This window comes from Leiobunum rupestre, chromosome 1 (assembly GCF_980474605.1).
Source record: "Leiobunum rupestre chromosome 1, qqLeiRupe1.1.hap1, whole genome shotgun sequence".
Classification (NCBI taxonomy): domain Eukaryota; kingdom Metazoa; phylum Arthropoda; class Arachnida; order Opiliones; family Sclerosomatidae; genus Leiobunum; species Leiobunum rupestre.
In genome coordinates this window covers 90,849,507-90,874,805 of record NC_143384.1, presented here as the reverse complement: position 1 = coordinate 90,874,805, position 25,299 = coordinate 90,849,507, and the positions used below count along the sequence as shown (strand labels likewise).

Genomic DNA, 25,299 nt, shown 5'->3' with positions numbered 1-25,299 from the left:
GATATTTTGGTAGGAGATTTTTAAGCCAATGAAAATCGTAAGAGAAAACTCGTATGCTCTGACGTCAAAATGATGAAAAAAAACGGTCCAATAGATAGATGGAAATCGGCCGAGATAACCATTCCAAGTTCGAGGTATGAATTCCTGGCAGAATTCAATCAAAAATAACAGAAAATTGGTAGATTCTCAATTATGGCAAAACCAAATATTTAAAAAAAAATATCCTACAGATAAATAAAATCTTGAGCATCAACTTTCTTTTTATAATATGCTTCAGGTTTTTTAAAAATATATTTTTTTAGTAAAGAACTTAAATATTGCATGAAACAGAAACAAGCTACTTACAGGCGGTGTAATGTCGGATTTAGCTGGTGATTTTAGTAAATCATTTATGCCAGAAAAAGGAGATGTTCCGGAGATTTCAGATTCAGTTCCATTAGCACACATTTTATTACTCGTTCGATTAGGGGAGGAATTTGTAGATTTGTGGTTAGGTAGCGATCCAGTGGCATCAGATCCCGGTGTGGCGAGAGGCGGCGGAGTTGGAGGAGGGTCTAAGAGGCCTAACTGCACCAAGCTGTTCGTAAATTGTTCTCTGTTCACAAATTCACAGACATTGTTTATGATGCTTTGAAGAATAGATCGATGGTGAACTAATTTGCTTAGAACCCGTGCCTGTTAAAACAATGAACTAATTCAGTATTATAGTAAAAAAAATTAAGGTAAAAACAAGAACGTATTTAGTTTATAGATAACATAAACAGAATAATCAATTTAAGCTCCTCTCTCAAACATAAACCCTCTATATTCCTAATTGCATAACATCATCTACTATCGCTTATAAGAACGTTTACTTTTATCTTTCTACAAATCATAGTTAATTACTTATTTAAAGAGGGGTTTGAGAGCAATAAATTTATCTATTTATGTTGATGGAGTAGTGGTTTAAGAAGATTGAAAAGCACTGCACTAAGACCTATAAGATCAATCTTTCTGTCACCTCTGAAAGCTATAATAAACTAAAATAGATTGCGGTTAAGTTTGTTTCCTAAGAATTTCTTATAAGCATTGACCGAAGTGACAAACGTTTCAAACATTGCTTGCATGCATATTAAAAATAAAAAAATTAATCACCCACTATAATAAAAATTATGCAACCATTTTTACTAAAATAATTTTAAGTCATATTCACAGTACTTTCAGCGGACAAGAGCCGCCGTCTTCAGTTGTTAACACTAGAATGAAACTCGCAAAAGACAAAAAAGGGAATTTATTATATAATATCTTTATAGATCTTATACGCGTATAATGAATTATTAAATTAGATTGTTACAATTATTTTTTAGTAAGATTCGATCCTGAGTTTAGGTTCATTTCAGGTTAGTTTTTATTAATATAAATAGCTATTTCAAAATACTTCCTTTATCTATAAACATCTAACTATACAAAAAATTCCCTTTGTGTCTTTTGAAACAATTTTTATATGACATCGGAATTGTTCTGGTGTGCGAGATTTATAGTAGTGTTAACAACTGAAGACAGCGGATCTTGTCAGCCAAAACGTATTATGAATATGACTTTTAAAATTATTTTAATAAAAATGGCTGCATAAATTTTAATAAAGTGGGTGATTATTTTATAATGAGCATGCTATTAAGAATCTTAAAAGGATGCACCCATAAGGGGAGAAACACGCAGCCCATTTCCAGTTGGGATATTAGTTTTAATATGTGTCAATATCAGAAAATGACGCTGAAAAACATTGGATGCATGGCTCTCCTTTTATTGGGCTTGTGGAATCCTTTATATAAAACCTTAACAAGATACTACTCATAATAGTTTACAATTAGGCTGTGGCCTATTTAGTAATTAAAAAGATGTAATTGTCAACTGAAATTTGCGTGATATTCAACTTACCACTTTATACGTACAAAGTTTAAAGAGACCTTTCCATTCTTTCCAACATAGTTTTTCATCAACAGCTGCTTTAAACTCTTCAATCCTTAATATCAAAAGCGGAATCTAAAATATATTTTAAATAAAATAATTCAATTATAAATTTAACTTAATTCTTTTACAAATTAACCCTTAATTAATTAAAAAAACATTGGTTAATAGACAAAATCTGTTTTGAACTTTGAAACTTTCCTGTCTAGAAACTATTCCGTCGACAAACTCACTAAACATGGAAAAGCAAAATGACATACAGATAATTTATCTTAGTGCTACACGAGACTATAGACATATGAAAATAGAATTAATCTAGACACCATGCACAGGGTTAAGCTCACTGAAAGAAAACAGAAAATGCCCATTTATTAACAAACTTTTTATCAGATTTTTATCTTTTCCAACACATGCATCCACAAGTCATAGGCTGCCTTGATTCAAGAGATAAAAGAAGACAGAGAAACAAATAAGGGGGCAATGATGGACCTTTATTGAAGCAAAGCTTCCACATCACCAACTCAAATAGCAAAATATTAATTCTTTAGTTACCACTATAGGCATAGTAAAGTTAACAAATTTGAAAAGCGGTCAATCTTAAGGCGCTGCTAAGCGTTTTGTATCAATGACACGTGTCTATGGATCGATTCTCTGTTGACTGATCGGGTCATGTTGGCCTCTCTGCTACTCGAATCTCAAGGGGTTTTCTTTCCCCCCTGCTGTAGTGTCTGGTTATAGACTGTTGCAATGATTATTATTTTATTATTACTGGGAAGTTCCCAGGAACCATTTCAGCCATGATGAGAAAAGCTCTCATCTCAGTGGAATGCTGGTGTAGGGAGGTTGACCTCACCGTCAATCCTGACGAGCCTGGTTCCCTTCACATGGAGGAGGGGACACGACTTGTTTAATGATGTTTCTTACTTTGCGACCATATTGGTCAAATCTACTAAGGTAAAATACCTCAATGTCATTCTCGACAGTAAGCTAACTGTAAATAGTCATGTAAAAAACATTTTGAGCTTTGCCCTATTCCCGCCAATTTCTCCATGACGTCAGCGTAATGGTCACATGGCAACCCGGTGATCTTAAGAAAAGCAGTATACTAGTCAGTCTCTCCCTGCCTCTCCAGCTAACCACTTCAGTTGTAAATAATGTTAAATAGAATAGCTTGCTAATAAATTGTTTTATTGTTAACTATGAAGTATTCATTCATTCTTTAAGTGTTCAAACTTCCATTGGCATCTCTGCTGGGGAGAGTGAATGCAAATCGTAACAAGCGACTGTACAAGGCTTAAGTTGAAACAGTATTCCGGCGGAACTACGCAGTTACGAACATCGTGAAAATGGCGGACGCCGGTTCAGGTGTTTCAATGATGGGACAAATGGCAAGATTGACCTCAGATAACTATCGCAGCTGGCGTTTCGATATGGAGATGTTGTTAAGAAGTCAAGGCTTGTGGGAGATAGTGGAAGAAAGTGAGTCTGCCCCTCTAGACACAGCAGGGTATGCAGTAATACAGAAGTACAAAGAGAGAAAGTCAAAGGCTTATTCCACGATTGCTTTTGGACTGTCTGAAGACATCAGGAGTCTAATAGAAGGGGAAACAACCACCACTGGGATCTGGGAAGCTTTACATGCAGCTTTTGAACCACAATCAAGAGCTAGGATTGGAATGTTAAGAAACCAATTCTATAACATTGAATATCAGGAAGGAGAGGCGATGCCAGTTTTTATCGGGCGAGTCTACTATGCCAAAAGACAACTTGTGGAGGCCGGTGAGACTGTATCTGACAAAGAGATATCGTACCAGTTAATAGGATCGTTACCTGAATCGTATCAAAGTCTGGTTTCTGTTATTTATGATGCATCTCCAGAAAACTTCGTGCCTGGAGTTATAAAGAATCAACTCATAGCGGAGTACGGACGTCAAGCGTTGAAAGAAGCATCCGGACACGCATCTACGGCTTACACAGCTCAAGTTCAAAAGAGTCATGGTTCGAAAGGACAAAGCAAACGATATCAAGGTAGATGCAATCTATGTAATATTTGGGGTCATAAAGCTGCAGATTGCAGGAATAAGTCCGCTTTAACTAAAGATAAAGATAAGAAGCCAGAGATACCTAAGAAAAAGAAAGTCATGAGAGGTGCATTTAATGCTTCAGCGATGATGACTAGCGCTACCGGATCATGTACTTGGATTGTGGATTCTGCGGCGACGCATCATTTTTGCAATTGTCGGGAATGGTTCTTCACTTACACACAATATGACTCGGAAGCCATTATTGGTGAAGGCAAATCCAAGGTTATTGGGCGTGGTGATATCTGGCTGAAAATAGATGAAAACATGTTCAAGCTTCGTGGAGTTATGCATACGCCAGGTATGCATAGGAATTTACTGTCCGGCCGCCTGATGGACCGAGCCGGTTTCAAGTCGGTAATTGAACATTCCTGTTTTACAACATATTTTCCAAATGGGGATTTCAGATTTAAGGCCCATTTGTCCGAAGAGAACTTTTACGCCATTCAAGCTGAAGTTTTGTTGGATGGACCACTCGACGAGCAGGATCCTCAGAATATTGTTGAAACCCACTCAACAGCGACAAACCAGAGTCAAGAAAAGCTTAAAGGGATTGATTTGTGGCACAAACGCCTTGGGCATTTGAATGAAGATGATCTCCGATATATGGCAAACCATCAATTGCTAGATGGGCTCGACTTTCCAAGAGGGCATCTTGAGGTCTGTGCACCATGTCGTCTTGCAAAAAGTACACGCAGCACCCATCCACCGCTCAGGACTATCAGAAGTCAAGAAGTACTACAGCTCATGCACTCCGATGTCTGGGGCCCAGCCCGTATTCCATCACTTGGCGGAGCGTATTATTTTATATCGTTTATTGATGATCGTAGTCGATATATGTCACTATACATAATGAAGCGAAAAAGTGACGCTTTTCGATGCTTCCTAGATTACAAGGCGGAAGCGGAAAATCAAACTAATACGAAAATCAAAGCTTGAGTATTTGGCCGATCGATTCAAGAACTACTGTAAAGACGCAGGAATAGTGCATGAGCGCACTAACGTATACTCACTACAGATGAATGGGGTTGCGGAGCGTGCAAACCGAACCTTGTTGAATACGGTACGGGCACTAATTGAAGATGGTAATTTACCTCACATACTATGGGCAGAGCTGGTTCTAACAGCAGCGAAATTGCGAAATCGTACAAGGCATTCCAAGTTGGGTGATAAGGTCCCCCTCGAGCTTTGGATACAGAAGAGACCGAGTGGTAGATTCTTACGTAGAATCGGTTGTCAAGCCTTTGTTCACATTCCTCCTCAAAAACGTCAGAGCAAGTTTCACAGAAGGGCCGTGCCTGGTGTGCTGGTAGGATATGCCATTGATACCATGGGTTATCGAGTATGGATCCCAGAACAGAAAAAAGTAATTGAGTCCAAGCACGTCACATTTGTTGAGGAAAGGATTGGAGTGGAACACATTGGGAATATACCACAAACATCTGATATAGTGTTCTACTCAATCGACGCATCACCAGAGCCAGAGCTAGAACCAGTCAACATAGCAGAACCCGCCGAAAACCTGGAGGTCGCAAGAGTACACCCTGTGGGACGAGAAGCGGCAATTGGCCTACCTGGTTGGACACGAGAGGTGAAGATACGCCAATCTGGGGCCACTGCGGGTCAAAGAGATATATATTATCGCAGTCCTGACAACTTTACATTGAGATCATTACCTGATGTGAAACGATACGGACAAGAGAATAGTTTGGATTTGGACTTGAGTTTGTTTGATTTCACAAAGAAGGCTGGAATGGCCAGCTGTGTCGCCGAAGAAAGTCACGAAGCTCATTGCGCCGAAGTACAAATACCCATCAATTATGATGAGGCTATACATTCACCACAAAGAGACGAATGGCAGCAAGCAATGAACCGCGAAATGGAAGTATTAGAAGAGAGACAAGTGGCAAAGGTTGTTGAAAAACCAAGCGGAAAGATCATGGGATGTAAATGGGTCTACGCCTTAAAGAAAGATTCAAGTGGCAAGATTATCCGATACAAAGCAAGGATCGTGGCCCAAGGCTTTGGACAAACAGAAGGCATAGACTATGAAGAGTCTTTTTCACCCGTAGTCAATTTCACCCTTATAAGAATATTTCTTTCTTTCTTCGTCATGTGTCTGAGATGGACGCATGGTCACTTTGACGTCACCAATGCTTACCTATATGGAAAATTGGATCAAGAAGTACTGATGAAACAAGTCCCGGGTTTTATGAAGGCGGATCCTAACAAATTCTGCCTGAGCTTACATAAATCACTATACGGTTTACCCCAGAGTGGGCGGCAGTGGTACCTAGAACTTGACAAGAGTTTCACAGAACTGGGCTTTACCAAATTATTCGGAACAAACTGCGTTTATTATAAACCTTTCACGGTTATTGTTCTGGTTTACGTCGATGACCTAGTGGTATTGGCCAAGAATAACGAAGCGATACAAGACACGTTCAAGATACTCTCTACAAAATACCAAATGAAGCATCTTGGTCCCGTACAGAAGCTTTTAGGAGTCGTCTTTGATTTTCGACCGGATGGGAGTTTGAAAATACAACAGACATCTTATATCATGGCGTTCCGTACAACAAAAGTCTGTGGCCTTGTCAACGGCTGAAGCAGAATATATTGCGCTAACTGAAGCCATCAAAGAACTGCTATGGTTACAACCAATAATTACTGAATTAAAATCATTTTGTGTTTGTGTAGAAAAGCCCCTGATCTTGTGCGATAACCAAGCTGCCATAGCATTATCTAAAAACAATGTTGAGAATCAACGTACCAAACATATTGACTTGAAGTATCATTTTGTTTGGGATAATTTGGATAAAAATACTTTTGATTTAAGTTAAGTGAAATCGAATGATAACATCGCAGATGTACTAACGAAGATTGTGAACAAAACCAACTTTATGAAATATATAACAATGTTAAGATTAGAAGTTTAACAAAGATAAAGTTAATGAATTAATAATTTAACTTAATGTCAGAAAAATATATGTATACGCCAAAGTGGGGGAGTGTAAATAGTCATGTAAAAAACATTGAGCTTTGCCCTATTCCCGCCAATTTCTCCATGACGTCAGCGTAATGGTCACATGGCAACCCGGTGATCTTAAGAGAAGCAGTATACTAGTCAGTCTCTCCCTGCCTCTCCAGCTAACCACTTCAGTTGTAAATAATGTTAAATAGAATAGCTTGCTAATAAATTGTTTTACTGTTAACTATGAAGTATTCATTCATTCTTTAAGTGTTCAAACTTACCCCTCCTTCACTAACATGGAAGCTTCATCTAGATCTTAGTATCAGTAAGACAACAATGTTATTCTGGAGAGTTAGGGGTACCATCAACAAATCTTGGGGTCTTAGCAGTGGTTTGGTGGTCGAGGGTGGTGTTTAAGTTCGTATAGACAGAATTATGAACTGTGCAAAGGCTGGCCTGTGTCAGCATTACAGATCAAGCTATGAGAACTGCCCAGGGCACTTCTCTGGAGTTGCTCCGGAATATTCTACCGCTCCATCTTTATACAGAGGAGGTTGTAAATATGGGTGCCAACATAATGGTTGGTGGAGGTCTGCTAATTGGGAATGTAGCCACTCAAAATTGTTTCAACAATACTCTTAAGCCCTTTCCACACGGACACTTTGGAGCGGTTTAGAAGTGGGCCGAGCCTGGCACAACCGTGTTAACACGACAAAATTTGGCGCGGCATCGACCCGGGCTGAGACTACCTCATGAGGTTTAACCGTATTCGGCGCGCTTTCCGTCATTTTTAATGCGCGTGTGGACGCACCAACCAAGCCAGTAACATTTTATTAAAAAGTATTTCTTTGCAATCTTAATAACGTTAGTAATATCTGACTTTTGGATACCTAACAAATTAAAAAAATTAAGTCTATTTAAATATAATGATGATATATGTTAAGTATCCATTTAGGTTTAAAATGCAATCAATGACAATGAGGCATCTTTTGTAGAACAACGTGATACAATAAAATTTATTGTCTCAAAAATATAAAAAACATAACGAAGCCGTTTTAGCAGACGACCCTTCCCTTGTAAGGGTCAATAGACTACACACGTGATAATACGTGAAGCATTTTCGTTGGTGCTTGTTATTTTGACTATCATACTCCCCCTGCTTCACTTATTATCACTAATCAATTTCTTTTACATAATCAGTTAACACATTGAGTTTTTCTTTTGGTAATGCTTTTGTGAATACATCAGCCCGATTAAATTTTGAATGCACAAACATACCAACAACAAGTTTTTCAATTACTTTTTCCCGCAGGAATTTTACTCTTAAATCCATGTATTTTGTTCGCGAGTTGTCAACTGTGTTCTTCATATATTGTATGGCTGCTTGATTGTCTATCCATAGTTGAATTTGATCAGGGAAGGATGACGGTAATATAGGTGAACATTCTTTTAGGACGTGGTGGAGATATATAAGGTCTTTGGTCACTTCCACTGCGGCAATTAATTCCGCTTCCATTGTTGATAACGCGGTTAATGTTTGTTTCTTTGATTTAAAAGCGAGAGGTGCGTCGCCACACATGATTGGATAACCTTAGGTGGATTTCCTGGTTTCTGGATCTGATGCCCATGATGCGTCACAATATGCGATGATTTCTGGCTGTTCTGTGTATTCCATGACTAAGACCTTGTTTTTGGTGGTAACCACGTAGTTCCATAGGTGAACTAAATGGTTCCAGATGTCTAGGTTGAAATCGTTGTTATATTTAGCAAGGACATTGACGGTATATAATATGTCCGGGCGTGTATGTCTTGCGATAAATAACAGTCCACCAATCATGTTTCTGTATGGTACCTTTAGGTCTTGCTTATCTTGGTTTGGTTTTATGATGTTCGTTCCAAACTTCAGGGGTTCATAAACTCGTTTCCAAGGTATCATGTCATATTGTCGACTTAATTGTTCAATATATCGTCTTTGTGATAATACGATTCCATTTGGCGTTATTGCCACATCAATGCCAAGAAAAGTTTTAATTTGTCCTAGATCTTGAATATCAAATCTGCTTCTCATGAGGGTCATCACGTAGTTCATTACTGCAGCGTTTTTGGTGAAGACAAGGATGTCATAAACACAAATAAGGATAATACAGTCCCATTTGTAACGATAGACGCAGTGGCATGATAAAAATTCTTGAAAACCACTTAACTTCAATTCAGCGTGTAATTTATTGAACCAGCAACGTCCAGATTGGTGTAAACCATACAGGCTTTTGTTTAATTTCCACACTACATTTGGATCCTTTCGATATCCTTTCGGTACTTCCATATACGTGGTCTGGTCTAGGTCGCCATATAGGTAGGCGCATTTGATATCTATATGTTTACACATCCATTTCAAAAGGCAAAAAACATGTAAAGGAAGAAACGAACTAATACAGGGTCTACTACTGGTGAGTAGCTCTCCTCGTAGTCTTTTCCTTGTTGTTGGGCATAACCCTGTGCAACCAATCTGGCCCGGTAACGAACAATATGTCCTATTTCGTCCCTCTTCCGGACATATACCCATCTATTTCCAAGTACTTTTATTTTATCTGGTCTGGGTACTTGTGTGTATACATTTCTATCTCGTAATGTGGCGATCTCTTCATCCATGGCTTCATTCCATTTTACAACATCTTTTGTTTGGATTGCTTCTTCGTACGTTTTCGGATCATCGATATTTGTGAAACATACTTCGAGATTGGAGAAGGGATCATCTTCTCTTTGTTCCGTTTCCGTTTCCGTACTTGTTTGCAAGTTGCAAATTCCTGAATATGTGTTCTTTGATGAATAGTCTATTGACTCTGGATCTATTTTTAGGTTGTTCGCTTTACAATATTCTAGAACCTCACGTTTACTTCTCAAAGCCGAAGTCATATCGCCATATCGATAATATATATCATATTTTCCTGCTGTTATTCCTGTTACTCTTTGTACTGCGGTACGCCTCCACACTTTTTGATCTGGTTCAATATTTCTTACCGGACTGGTCTTTTCTCCACAAGCCTCTTGACGTACTTCTTGTATCACCTGGTGTCTAGGAGAAGTAGGGGGTGTTCTCGGCGGGGTGACTTTCGTTTTGCTACTTGGCTTCACAACATCCTCAAAACGTAGAACATCAATATGGGTTTTCTTGCCATTACTATGGTCATCATGATTATAAGTACGATTTTCATCAAGTTTCACGTTGTCTGTTTCAATTATCTTATCAGTTTCTGGGTTCCAGATTCTGTATCCCCGAGTTGACAATGCATATCCCACTAAAATACCTTTCTTCGCAGTGTCAGCAAATTTAGTTGTACGTGTCTGTTTTGCTACAAAATAATGTGCAATACTGCCGATTCTCTCGGCAATACCATTCTGCTCTGGTGTGTAGACATTAGTGCGTTGATGTCGTATACCCAGGGAATTTAATAACTGATACATCTTCTTACTGCAGTACTCCATTCCGTTATCACTTCTGAAACAGATAACCTTTTCTCCACATTGTCGTTCCATTTTAGTGATGTACTCTCGGACTTTATCAAATACCTCCCATTTATTTTTCATCACAGCTACTTCAGTCCATCGGGTATGATCATCAGTGAATGAAATATAATATACTTGTCCGGAGCCTGATTTGAATGCAGACGGACCCCATACGTCAGTGTGTACCAGTTGGAGCATTTTCGTTGTCCGTATCTCTGTATAAGGTGGTCGTGCTAACCTGGTCATCTTGGTTTCTTGACAAATGTCACATATCATGTGTTGGTTTTGTAATAATGGTAAATCACGGACGCTGTTATTCTTTGACATTGTAATAATCGTTGATATGCCATGGTGTCCTAGCCGTTGATGCCACAGTCGTAGTTGTGGATTGACCTCTTCAACTGCATGTAGTTCCATAGTCATGGTATGTGGTATGTCACCATGGTATGGTATTCCTTCCATGCGATATAAGCCTTGTGTACCTTTAAGGGACATAATCTTGTCTCCGGTCATGTTCTGAACTATGATTTCCATTTGACCACCCGTCCAATGATGACCAGTTTTATCCATCTGAAATCCGCTTATTAAATTCCTTCGCCCATGAGGTGCATATCCCACCCTCTTTAATATGAGGACTCTTGTTTTGCCATCAACTTCATGCTCTATGGCCACTTCACCTGTTCCAACAATTGTAAATGTCCCATAATAGGACTTCATTTCTATAGGTGACATCGGATTATAGTGTCGTAACTACCGCTTCTTATTGCATAAATGCATTCCAGCTCCAGAGTCCCATATCCACTCATTGTCAGATACGTGACTTTCTTCAGCCGTTGATATTGTGGCTACATCATAACATATTCTGTCGTTGGAGGGTACATTTTTCTTCTGCCCACGTCCCGGTTCTACCTTCTTTGGTCGTCTACAAAATTTCGCCAGGTGGCCCCTTGCCCCGCAATTATAACACATTCTGGTTTCCCTTCTTCTATGTTTCCCTTCATTATTCTTTTTCCAATCATTCTGCGTTGTCATGATATCCACTGTTGATTCCTGCTCTATATTTCTTATCCGTAAGCGATCAGCTTCTGCTGTTATGGCACTTTTCACCCTAGCGGATGTAAAGTCAGAATCGGACCATTGATACCCATTCAAAACCACTCCATTGTATTCTGCAGGTAATTCGCCAATCATTTGAAATGATATTTCACTGTCAGGGACTGTAGCTCCTGCTTCGGCCAGAGCCGTTGATGCTTCTTGAACTCTATTGAGAAAACATTCAACCCTCTCCCCAGGTTCTAACTCTTGATATTAACTGAACTGAACTGAATTGTTTAGAACTAAACCGCTAGGCAACACTGCACTGTTATTTTTTTAACTCTCCAACTCTCACTCCGCTAATAGCCATGATGTTAATAAGGTGTTTAACTTTTCCTTGATCTTTTACTTAATAATAATAAATAGTTTATAGTTTTATTAATGCCTTTGTGTTTTATTGCTGATTTCAATTAATAAGCCAACAAGTGGTAGCAAAAGCGTGGTTGTCAGCAAACTTAATGAGATGGTTCCACATTCCACAGTGAGTGCCAAGGCTTGAAGATCGTTTTTCCCGCCGGCGTTTCAAGATGGCGGAGGGCGGAGTGCCTGATCTATCGGGGCACATTGAGAAATTAAATCATGTTAATTATCATGACTGGAAATATGAGATGGCCCTAGTATTGCAAGACAGAGGTTTGTGGGAGATTGTGAATAAAACTGAAGTCCCACCTGATGCTACTAAAGTTTCAGCTGATGTTGTAGCTAAGTACAAATTACGTGCGTCCAAGGCCTTTGCAATTATTGCATTGGGAATCTCATCAGAATTAAGAAGCATAATAGCAGAAGCTAATACACCAGACGAAGTATGGGATATGTTAAGGTCAGCTTTTCAACCGGTGTCAAGAGCACGCATAGCAGTATTACGGAAAGAGTTTTATACTATAGAGTATAAGTCGGGTGAGAGTATGCCATCCTATATTGGGCGCTTGTATGAAATTAAGAAACAGTTGGCTGAGGCTGGGGAAACAATAGCCGAGAAAGAAGTAGCGTATCAGTTAATATCATCCTTACCAGAAGTCTATGAACCATTGGTCCAACAAATCTACCAATTTGATGATAAAGATTTTACCCCAGCAAATATTAAGAAGAAATTGATCGGAGAATACAGTCGACAATTTGAAAAGAATAAATTACTGGAACAAAAGCCTGATATTTATTTCACCCGAGTCAGCAGGTCGGTTGACAGCAGGGCAAGACAGAATCGTTCAAGATTCAATCAAGATTTTCGCAAGGAATTCTCTGGTTTATGCTATAATTGCAATCAACCGGGTCATATCAGTTAATATCATCCTTACCAGAAGTCTATGAACCATTGGTCCAACAAATCTACCAATTTGATGATAAAGATTTTACCCCAGCAAATATTAAGAAGAAATTGATCGGAGAATACAGTCGACAATTTGAAAAGAATAAATTACTGGAACAAAAGCCTGATATTTATTTCACCCGAGTCAGCAGGTCGGTTGACAGCAGGGCAAGACAGAATCGTTCAAGATTCAATCAAGATTTTCGCAAGGAATTCTCTGGTTTATGCTATAATTGCAATCAACCGGGTCATAAAGCAGTTGATTGTAAGAAGAAAGGAAATGATAGCGAAAATAGACACCCAAGGGAACAGCGGGATACATCAAGTTCTCGAGGGAGACGTGGTCAGGATCAAAGGAGAAGAAAGAATGAAAGGCACATTTTTATAGCATCAGCGCATTGCTCATATACGCCTTCAGATGACTGGATCATTGATTCTGCTGCGACACATCACTTTTGTAATAGACGTGAGTGGTTTTCTGATTTTAAGAGTTCCAAGGCTGATGCGGTTTGCGGAGAAGGCAAGACTAAGATAGAAGGCGTCGGGAATATAGATATTCAAATTGGTGGAAGAAATAACATTTCCATTAGCCTGAGGGATGTGGTCTTTACCCCTGGTATGAAGCGCAACTTAATTTCCGGGAGGTTAATAGACCAGGCTGGATATAAAGGAATTATTTTCAACGGAAAATATACGGCTTATGATAGAAAGGGAAAAACTGTTTTTACGGCACCATTATCCAAGGATAATCTTTATGCTTTAAATGATGCGCAAGTTGTAACAGGAAGTCAGGAAGAGGGTTGTTGTGAAAGCAATACCATGTCCAAGTTATCCAAGTCGAATATTAACAGATGGCATGAACGCCTCGGGCATGTGAATGAGTTCGATTTGCAGCATATGTCAAAGAAAGAAATGCTCAGAGGGTTGGAAAATTTAGAAGGAGAATTCAATACCTGCGTCTCTTGTAGATTAAACCAAAGCACTAAGCAGAGCCACAAGAGCATTGGCCAGAGGCGAAGCAAGAGGGTTCTTGAATTGGTGCACAGCGACGTCTGGGGACCTGCACGAACATCATCTGCAGGCGGAGCCCGTTACTATATCAGTTTTGTGGATGACTACAGTCGATATACCTGGGTCTATATCATCACAAGTAAGGATCAAGCATTTTCTTGTTTCCAGAAATTTAAAAATTATGTAGAAAACCAATATGAGAGAAAAATTAAGATACTAAGAACCGACAATGGTTTAGAATATTGTGCCGGGTATTTCACGCAATTTTGCGAAGAAGCTGGGATAAGACACCAAAGAACAAACGTTTATTCACCAGAGATGAATGGTGTTGCTGAGCGGGTCAACCGCACCCTATTGGACATGGTACGATCATTGTTAACTGGTGCTAAATTGCATTCTAAGTACTGGGCGGAGACTATTCATACAGCAGTCTACCTGAAGAATCGCTTGCGACATTCATTATTGGAAGATGCGGTTCCATGCGAGTACCTAGTCGGCAGTAAACCCAGTGCTGGTCACTTAAAGAGATTTGGGTGTTTGGCCTTTGTTAACATCCCAAAACAACGGCAAAAAGGAAAGTTAAGCTTCAGAGCTAAGCTTGGCATATTTATAGGCTATGCACATAGAACAAGAGGTTATCGTATCCTGTACCCAGATGAAAATACAGTGGTGGAGACAAAACATGTAACCTTCGATGAAGATAAATTGGGAATTGATTGCTTTAAAGGCACAGAACATAGAGGGGATAAGGAAATATTAAACTGGCATTTTGAAGAGAATGCCGGTGAGAACTCAGTACCAACAATTGAAGATAAAGTTGAAAACACTGAAGCAGCCATATTGTCCGAAGACGAGTCAAGCGATAATTCTGAAGAAGTACCAAAAGTGAATGCTGAAGCTAATCCGGACATTACCGAGAAGGAATTACCATCTGGTTGGAGAAAAGATATCGTTATTCGACAGTCAGGAAAAACAAAAGGACTACCAGATATATATTATTATGATGACAAAGGGAATAAATTCCGTTCAACAAGAGAAGTACAAGAGCATCTCACAAGAAACAATCTACCATATGATATCGATATTTTCAACTTTAGCAGGAAGCAGGCAATGATGCAATTATTGGTCTCAGCGGATATTTCTGAAATCTTCGAAGCTAACTGTACAGAGGTAGAAGTTCCTAAGTCGTATAAAGACGCCATGAGATCGCCACAATCAAAGAAATGGCAAGATGCCATGGATGAAGAAATGGGTATCATAAATGAAAGGGAAGTCACGGAACTGGTAGAAAAACCAAATGAGAAGAATGTCATTGGCTGCCGATGGGTGTGTACAATCAAGAGAGACACTAGTGGCAAGATACTTCGTTATAAGGCAAGAATAGTCGCACAGGGGTATACACAGACAGAAGGAATTGATTATAATGAAACATTCTCACCAGTAGTAAATTTTGCGTTAGTGCGCCTTTTCTTTGCCATTTTTGTCATAATTTTCGGATGGGCACACAATCACTTTGATGTGCGGAACGCTTATCTGTATGGCAAACTTGATAGGGATATTTATATGAAGCAGATCCCGGGATATGAACGTGGAAATCCCAATACCCATTGTTTAAAGTTATACAAAGCATTATATGGCCTACAACAAAGTGGCCGCCTTTGGTTTCAAGACCTCGATAAGACCTTTCACAACCTTGGTTTCATAAAATTATCAAGCACGAACTGTGTTTATTACATTCCATATAAAGCAGTTATCTTGGTCTACGTAGATGATTTAGTAGTATTTGGTAAAGATGAAGCAGTTGTAGAAGACATATATGAACGCTTGTCAGGAGTCTATAAGTTAAAGAACCTGGGAAAAGTGCGAAACCTTTTAGGAGTAGAATTTGAAGACAAACCAGATGGATCCATTAAATTACATCAAAAATCTTATATTACCCAGTTAGGGAAGAAGTATGGTTTATATTGCGAAGAATCAATTAAGTTACCGGTTAACGCAAGCACAATATTGACTAGAAATGATTGTCCGACAGATGAAGCAGATGTTGAAGCAATGAGCAAATACCCGTACAGGTCCTTGGTTGGAAGTCTACTTTTTATAGCCCAGGGTCCCTTCCATAAACTGCAACCTTGTACCTCTTCGTGGTGGAAGGGAGTAACAGGTGGAGGGGCAACCCTTCATGCTGGCCAACTAAGGCTCTGCTTCTTCCTTAAGCTAAGGTGGGTGGTATCGTGCTGAGGGCTGAGTGGTACCGGGGAAGCGAAATTACGGTATCGTGAACGATCCCCTCGGGGAACCAGGCGACACCCCGTTGTATTTTAGCCTTCCGCCCGGACAGAGGATTAAGGGCGGTGACCTTCTACTTTCCTCTTTTCTCGTGGGATCTTTTATGAATTCCAACAACAAAAAACAAAACAAAAAACCATCGGGCAAGGGTCTGTCTTTGACAGCACCCTGCTCTAGCCAGGGGAAGGGTGTATCTCAGGATACTACCCTCCCTTCCACAAGTTCAGGTCGTGGGTCTGTCGTGGAGGATACCGAGCCCATGGTGCTAGGGTCTGCCTCTGGCAGTACCCAGCATCAGAAGCCGGAGTCTACCAAAGACAGTACCCCGACGGAGGGAAGCAAGGTAAGTGCTTCTAATGCTCGTACTCGCAAGAGGAACAGGCGTCGTAAGACAAACAAGAAGGTGGCAGACGACTCTCCAAAGGGTAACTCCTCTTCTAACAAGAGAACAAGGGAGTCAGATCAAGACTCTCCTAGCTCTCAACAACAGGCTGCCAAGAAGTCCAAACCACTAACCTTCAGTGAAGCTGTGGGTTCGATGCGGATGGCCATCATTAAAGAAGGCTTTCCCTCGAACGGCTTAACCGAGGCAGAAATGGGTACCATCCAGCGTGGAGTTCTGGAGAGGATTGACGGGATACCTTCGGGTAACCCTCTTCCTCAATTCCTGCAATTCCAGCTGAAAGGAGGTGCCCTGGTTTACCTGTGTAAGGATGACTTCACAGGTAAATGGTTAAGCCAGGAGTTCGACCGCAACGAACAGGTTCTCCAGGGAACGAAGCTTTTGGTAACAAAAGCCAGTGACCTGCCGAAACCTTTTAAGGTCGCTCTCCGTACAAGGGACGTCTGGACGAAGGACCCTAAAGTGCTCCTCAGGCGTCTTCAAGCCTTCAACGGTGCGCTGAACACCAGCCGCTGGAAGGTGCTGGGCAAATCCGAGGAACCGGCTGCCATCCGTTGGATTTTTCTAATGGATGGTGAGTCGGTCAACGCCATCAAAGCGGCAGGATTTGCCGCTCAGACAGGTTTGGATAGGGGTATCTTTAAGATACTCAGTCAACCAAATCAAACCTCAGTCGTAAGTGCTGTAGAGGGTGTGGATAATCCTACACCTATTAATGATTCCAAGTCTAACGACTCGGTAATTTCAGGACTAGAGGACCTAGAGCCTCTGCTCAGCGATTACTCGGAAGGGGATACGCTGACAGAGGACATCAAGAACCTCAGTGTCTCGGACGGTGAAGAGGTCCAAGGCATGGTGGCTCAGCCAGATGGAGCAGTGGTGGGGGAGACTGGTGGTACTAACCTAACCAGCGGGAGTGGTGTGGTTTCCACACCCCCCACTGGAGGGGGCGGTGTCACTGGTCAACCTCCAATCTAGGCCCGTCGCCATGAGCATTAAGGTGGTGCAGATAAATCTTCATCACTGCAAGGCAGCCTCCGCTGTACTTTGTCGAAGGCTTGCTAAGGAGCAAATTGATGTTGCTCTTATTCAGGAGCCTTGGATTGCCAGGGGTAAAATCCTTGGTCTTAATAGTGCAGGTAATATCTATTATGACCATAATTCCGTTTCTCCTAGAGCTTGTATTTTGGTACGCAAGGACATTCATGCCCTTCCGCTCTCAATCTATCACTCTAGGGACACTGCAGTGGTTAAAATCATTTCCCCTTCTGCTGATGGGAATGATGAACTCACGCTGGCTTCTGCTTACTTTCCCTACGATGATGCTCTGCCCCCACCATCACAGGAGGTGACCAATCTGGTCAACCACTGTGAGCGGTCGGGAAAGAAACTCATTATAGGTTGTGATGCAAATGCTCACCATGTTATCTGGGGCAGCAGTAACTGCAACGATCGTGGTGATAAACTAATGGAATATGTGGTTAGTACGAAACTCCATATTCTTAATAGGAACAATGAACCAACTTTTGTTACTCGTAACAGAAGTGAGGTCATTGATCTCACGCTGTGCACAGAAAATGTCGCAGCTCTTATTAATGACTGGCATGTGTCTAGTGAACCATCACTGTCGGATCACAGACACATCTGCTATACAGTCAGGATGAAAGTGGTTCAGGTTTGTACCGAACTTCGTAATCCCAGGCGAACTAATTGGCCTGGTTTTAGGGATGATCTAAATCTTCATCTGCAGGATGATAAGCCTAGGCTGTCATCGGTGCTGGATTTTGATTTGGCTGTTGATCGCATGCAACATGCCATTATCGACTCCTACCACCGTAACTGTCCGGTGAAGTCTGCCAACCAGCCAAGGCTAGTTCCTTGGTGGAACCTTGAGATTGGCAGGCTTCGCAAAGAGTCTAGGAGGCTCTTTAACAATGCTAAGAGGTCGGGTGACTGGGTTGCCTACAAGCAAACCCTCACTGCGTACCATAAGGCCATCCGCGAGGCCAAGAGGGACTCGTGGAGGAATTTCTGTGAGAATATCTCTGATATTCCTAGTACGGCAAAGTTAATGAAAATTATGGCCAACGATAAGACTAAACATCTTGACACTATCAAGTTGAAAGATGGCAGTCATTCTTCGTCGGGTAAGGAGACACTAACTCATATGTTAGATGTACACTTTCCCGACTCCAGAATTACAAACAGTACTGATTCTGACCCCCTTCCTATTAGGATTGCACGTACCAAAAGGGAGGACTGGGCGGTGGCGAATAAAATTGTCACGCACTCGAGACTTATTTGGGCTATAAAGTCTTTTAAGCCCTATAAGTCTCCGGGGCCGGATGGGATACTTCCCATTCTGTTGCAGGAGGGCATTGACGTTGTCTGCCCAATGCTGAGTAGAATCTATAGGGCTTGTATTGCCCTTGGATATATTCCTAGCACCTGGAAGCTTTCTAGGGTGATCTTTATTCCGAAGCCAGGGAAATCTAACTATCTCGAGGCTAAGGCTTTTAGACCAATCAGTTTGACTTCTTTTTTTCTAAAGATTTTGGAGAAATTGGTAGACAACTATATTAGGGGAGAGGTTATTTCTCATACACCTCTCTCGACGGCTCAGTATGCCTACCAAAAAGGCAAATCTACTGAGACTGCCCTTCATGGCATAACCAATTGCATTGAAAGGGCTATTAACTTTAAGGAAATAGCATTAGCTGTGTTCCTTGATATTGAGGGCGCCTTTGATAAGGTGTCCAGCGCAGTCATCATGAAGGCTGCTAAGCGCTTTGGCATTAATGACACTCTGTGTCTCTGGCTCAAAGCTATGCTGACGAATCGTGTGGTGGTATCCTCCCTGCTCGGTGAATCCCTTATGATCTCCACCAGCCGTGGTTGCCCGCAAGGTGGTGTTCTATCACCTCTGCTGTGGTGCCTGGTTGTGGATGAGCTTTTGGTGAGGCTAGACAGGGATGGGTGCCGCTGCTTCGGCTATGCCGACGATATCGCCATCATCTTTACGGGAAAATTCCCCAACACTACTAGCGATTTAGTGAGAAGGGCTCTTGCATCAGTGGAAAAATGGTGCAGGGAAGTTGGTCTTACGGTTAATCCTAGTAAAACGGTACTTGTTCCTTTTACTCGTAAAAGGCTGCAAAACTCTTTTAATGATATCTCCTTATTTGGGACTATTTTGAGGGAAAGCACGGAGGTGAAGTACCTTGGTGTTATTCTTGACAACAAACTAACGTGGAAGCCTCACCTTGACTGTGTAGTTAAGAAGGCCAAGATGTTACTTTGGAGGACTAGGAGTGCAGTTAGCAGGTCATGGGGGCTTAGCCCTAAAGTGGCCTTCTGGCTGTACACCATGATCATCAGACCACTGCTCTCTTATGCTGCAGTGGTCTGGTGGCCAAGAGTCCAAATTAAGACTGTGCAGAGCGATCTGCGCACCCTACAAAGGCTGGCTTGTGTCAGCATCACAGGAGCTATGAGAACAGCCCCAAGTGCTTCTCTAGAAATTCTCCTGAACATTCTTCCTCTTCATCTTTTTATAGAAGAAGCTGCTGCTATGGGAGCCTATAGGCTCAACCAGAATGGTTGGTGGAAGGCGAATACTTGGGATAATAGCCACACCAAGATCTTTCGGGAAATTTCATGTCAGTTACCTGTATATCTCATGGGTTCTGATTTGATGACTACGAAGCTGCATTTTAGTAAGTCCTTCAATACTTATTTTCCGAGCCGTACAGAGTGGGCCAATCATAGTACCCTCGGGGCCAGAGGAGAAATCGTCTGGTTTACCGATGGGTCTAAGACCCGCTCTGGCTCAGGTTCGGGGATGTATTGCCTTACTAGCAATCTCGGCTTCTTTGAAAGCCTTGGTGTCTATGCTAGTGTTTTCCAGGCGGAAATTGCCGCTATCTGCTTCTGTGTTGATTTTTGTCTTAAGAAGAAGCTTCATGGCAAGGTTATCCAAATTTATTCGGATAGTCAAGCAGCCCTCAAGGCTCTCAACCAGTTTCAGGTCTCTTCAAAACTGGTTTACAGCTGTTTGAACCTCCTCTCGGAGCTAGGCACCAATAATAAAGTTCAGCTCTATTGGGTTCCTGGCCATCGGGGGTACTATGGTAATGAGAGGGCCGATGTCTTAGCCAAGAAGGGGGCAGAGGCTGGGTTCTTTGGTCCTGAACCTGCCGTTCCTATCCCCTCTAGCATAGTTCGCGGCCTTATCTCTAACTCCATGACTGACCGTCAACTCAAGCTTTGGCTTGAGATGGATGGCCAAAGGCAGGCTAAAGAGTTTATCTCGGGCCCCTCTAGGCAGAGAGCTAAGGAGCTGCTCTCGCTTTCCAAATCTAATATCAGGTTGGTCATTGGCCTACTAACAGGTCACTGTCTCCTTAACAGACATCTTCACCTGATTGGAATCAGTGATGATCCAATCTGTAGGGCATGTCAGGCTGAGGAGGAAACCGCCTCTCATGTGCTTTGTAGGTGCGATTACTACGCGGCCCAAAGATTCGAGCATCTTGGTATGCATCAACTGGAAACTTCTGATTTCTATAATATGCCGGCCAAGAGGATTCTCCGCTTTGTGTCGGATATTGGACTTTTTAAGTCTTAAGGTTCGGGTTTTGCACAATGGACCTCTGGTCGACGTGCGCGAAAGGGCATTCCCAAAGCCCTTCACCCCTTCATCAATAATAATAATAATAATAGCCCAGGGTACGAGGCCGGACATTCTGTTCTCAGTGGTGGCACTTTCTCAGTATAACAGTAATCCCGGTTTAAATCATTGGTATTATTTATGCCACTTGGCCAGATATGTATTGTATACCTCAAATCAAGGTCTAGTATATCGTCCATCCGGCCCGAGAATAGACTTAACCATGTTTTGCGACAGTGATTGGGCAGCTAACCGCGACAATAGAAAGTCCACATGCGGTTACGTCACCTTTGTAGGAAATTCAGCAGTGACCTGGAGGTCCTTAAAACAAAAGTCTGTGTCTCTTTCAACAATGGAAGCCGAATACGTGGGACTTTCCGAAGCAGTGAAGGAATTATTATGGTTAACTCCAATAATTCACGAATTTAAAAACTTTGATATTAACTTACCGACCCCTTTAATTTATTGTGATAATCAATCTGCTATATCCTTTGCGAATGATACAATTGAAAACCAGAGATCAAAGCATATTGACATTAGGTATCATTTTGTACGCGATGAGTTGAATAATGATCGGTTTAAACTTAAATTCACTCCTTCTAAAACTAATGTAGCTGATATCTTTACAAAATTTTTGAGTAAAACACTGTTTGATAATTGTTGCCAAAAGCTAAATATTGATAATTAGTTTATTCATGTGTGTATTTGATTGCCCATTAATATATTATGATAAAGAGGGGGAGTGTTAGTAGTTCATGTTTGCTTTATCATATATTAACTAGTTCCTCTTGATATTAACTGAACTGAACTGAATTGTTTAGAACTAAACCGCTAGGCAACACTGCACTGTTATTTTTTTAACTCTCCAACTCTCACTCCGCTAATAGCCATGATGTTAATAAGGTGTTTAACTTTTCCTTGATCTTTTACTTAATAATAATAAATAGTTTATAGTTTTATGAATGCCTTTGTGTTTTACTGCTGATTTCAATTAATAAGCCAACATTCTGCAGGTAATTCGCCAATCATTTGAAATGATATTTCACTGTCAGGGACTGTAGCTCCTGCTTCGGCCAGAGCCGTTGATGCTTCTTGAACTCTATTGAGAAAACATTCAACCCTCTCCCCAGGTTCTGGTTTACATGCGATGAAAGTTTTCCGTAACATGGCGAGCCTTGCTCTTGAGGATGGTTCATAAGTGGTTTTTAGCAGGTCCCAGGCTATCACAGAATCGGTTGTTGAGCTCAGTAAACGGCGTATATCTCGTGATAATGTTAAGTAAAGGAAACCCAAAGTTCTCGTTTTCTTCTCATTAAAGGCTTCTAATAAAGTTGCATCCGTTGGTACAGTGGTATTGGAATCGATATATTTCCCTAAGCCCTTTGTAGCTAAGGCCATCTTGACATCCACTTTCCAATCGGCGTAATTCGTTCCGTCGAGTTTTGGGAAACAAAATAACTCTTCATTCTTGCTTGATGCCATTTCTTTTTACTTATGTTAAGCTCATTTCAAAAGCAGAGACTCTTAATCTTTGTTAAGTATCCATTTAGGCTTAAAATGCAATCAATGACAATGAGGCATCTTTTGTAGAACAACGTGATACAATAAAATTTATCGTCTCAAAAATATAAAAAACATAACGAAGCCGTTTTAGCAGACGACCCTTCCCTTGAAAGGGTCATGACATAAGTCAACAAATTAACATACTATACACAATAGACTACACACGTGATAATACGTGAAGCATTTTCGTTGGTGCTTGTTATTTTGACTATCAATATACAGTATGAAGGTGAACGTTTATCTAAAATAAATATCAGTTATAGAGATATTTTTTTTAAATATTACAACAATTTTTTAATAACCCACGAATAAGAATGGATACGAGAGAACCTATATTCAGTGCCGCGATAAAATTAAAGAAAGAGTATAGAGATGCAGTCGACAACAACCAATGGGCATTCCTAAATAGTGGACCTAATTTTTCGATTCTATATTTTCTCTTTCTTTTGTTATTTAAATAAAAAATCTGTTATGTCTATTACGTATACAGTACTTCAAAAACATTAGTAGTAATAAAATTGCATTCTTTACGCCGAACATTTTCTAGCCGTGCCGATCGCGGTTTGATAATTAAGTGAGCTAGTTCTGTTCACACTACGACGAAGTGAACTGATCACGTTATCGGAACTGTTTTAAACTTCAGTCTGGACGCGATCCAACTATTCCGGTTTCGTCCCGCGATACAAAAGAAGCTAGTGTGGAAAGGGCTTTAGTCAATTACCAATCTTGTTGATGGGTTCTGACAAGATGGCTGCAAAGTTACACTTTGAGTAGCTGTTTAGAGTTTACTTTCCAAGTCGTTTAGACTGGAATAGCAAAACAGTTTTTGGAAATAAACGTGAAAATGTTTGGTTCACGGATAAATCCAAGACTCACTCAGGGGTGGGAGCTGGGGTTTACTGTCAAACTAAGAAGTTTGGCTTTTTTGAAAGCCTTGGTGTTTTTGCCAAGGATTTTCAGGCTGAGATATCTACCATTTGCTTCTGTGTAGACTTCTGTCTTAAGAAGTATCAGGGAAAGACTGTTCAGATTTTTCGGACAGCCAGGCAGCCCTTTAGGCTCTTAGTCAGTTACATATCACTTCTAAGCTCATTCTTAGCTGTTTGGATCTCCTTTCAGAACTGGGCAAGCATAATAGGACTCAACTCTATTGAGTGCCTAGTCATAAGGGGCATCATGGCAATGAAAGGGCAGACCACTGGCCAAGGAGGGTGCTGAAACTGCTATTCCTATACCCAATGGCCTCGTTCCCAGCCATGTGCATGGCACTATGGTTGAGAGAGATGTCCTGCTTTGATAAGCAAAGGAGTTTATCCCGGGGCCTTCTAAGAAAAGAGCAACTGAATTGCTCTCGCTCTCTAACAGCAGTATCAGGTTGGTTACGGGCCTACTCCTAGGTCACTGCCAGCTAAACTGACATCTGTATCTGATTGGCATCAGTGAAAGTCCTATGGGCAGGGCGTGCCTTGCAGAGGAGGAAACTTCCTCTCGTGTCTGATTTTTATGTGGCTCAACCGTTTGAGCATCTTGGTATGCGCAGGTTGGATACCTCAGAAAAGCAGATTTTGCTCTTTGTTTCTAACACTGTTGTTTTCCAGGTCTAAAAGGTTGGGGCTGCACAATGGACATCTGGTCGAAGTGCTAGGTTGGGCTAGACCCAACCTCACGCAAACAAATTTGAATGAAATATTGGCTCTCACGAAGCCCAAATTTACGTCTACTTCATTCTCAAGGCCTTATATTAGAAAAAGAGGTTGATAAGATCGCACCTAATTAATTTTCTCTTCGTATAACTTACATACGACCTAAGCCCTAAAGGGTCTACAGTTTGACCCAGTCATTTAAAACAACATGAATTAAGAATTTACAATGACAGCTGATGTTACATGTTTAAATAACATGAAAATTCAGTTTTATAAAAAGTACCTTTGTAATCATTTATTAGATAAGTTAAAAATTATCTTGTTTTTTGTCTATCTTTTTTATTAGTTATAAGGCACTTAAATACTAATGGCAATAGTCCTTCCTAAAATGTAAATTTACTTAAGGAAAATATCATGATTAATTTTTCAAAATATGGACTTTACCCAGATGGTCTAAAACATCCGGGATACCATCTTGCTAACCTTGGTAGTAATTCAATTCTACTGATTAACAGAGTTTTATGAACTAAGTTTTAGAAGAAAGCTTAAGGGGCACCAACAGTCACTTGAGAGGATAAACACGCATTCACTGTGAGCTGTCAATCAGAATTTCATTCCCAATACCTCCCCACTCACATAAAAATGGTAGTTCAAACTAGGTGAAATTATTTTTTCTTCGTTCCCTCTCCTTATACGTGTTTTCCCACTAACAAAACTGACAGAACCCTTTAAAGTTTGTGATCAAAACTACCTATTGTAATGAATCATGCATTTAGACATGCAATATCAGCAATATTAATCATGCTAGATAACACAG

The 25,299-nt window shown here is 40.8% G+C and overlaps 1 protein-coding gene across 2 annotated transcripts in view; it reads right to left on the bottom strand.

The window, feature by feature from the left end:
- LOC149968884 (uncharacterized) overlaps nucleotides 1-25,299 on the bottom strand; it is a 47,846-nt gene that overhangs the window by 11,008 nt on the left and 11,539 nt on the right. For both annotated transcript variants that reach the window (XM_090155024.1, XM_090155022.1), the window contains exons 13-14: nucleotides 1,918-2,022; nucleotides 346-675 (exon numbers count right to left, since the gene is read on the bottom strand). In XM_090155024.1, coding sequence (XP_090011150.1) covers nucleotides 346-675; nucleotides 1,918-2,022 — 435 coding nt within the window. The remainder of the gene's footprint in view (nucleotides 1-345; nucleotides 676-1,917; nucleotides 2,023-25,299) is intronic.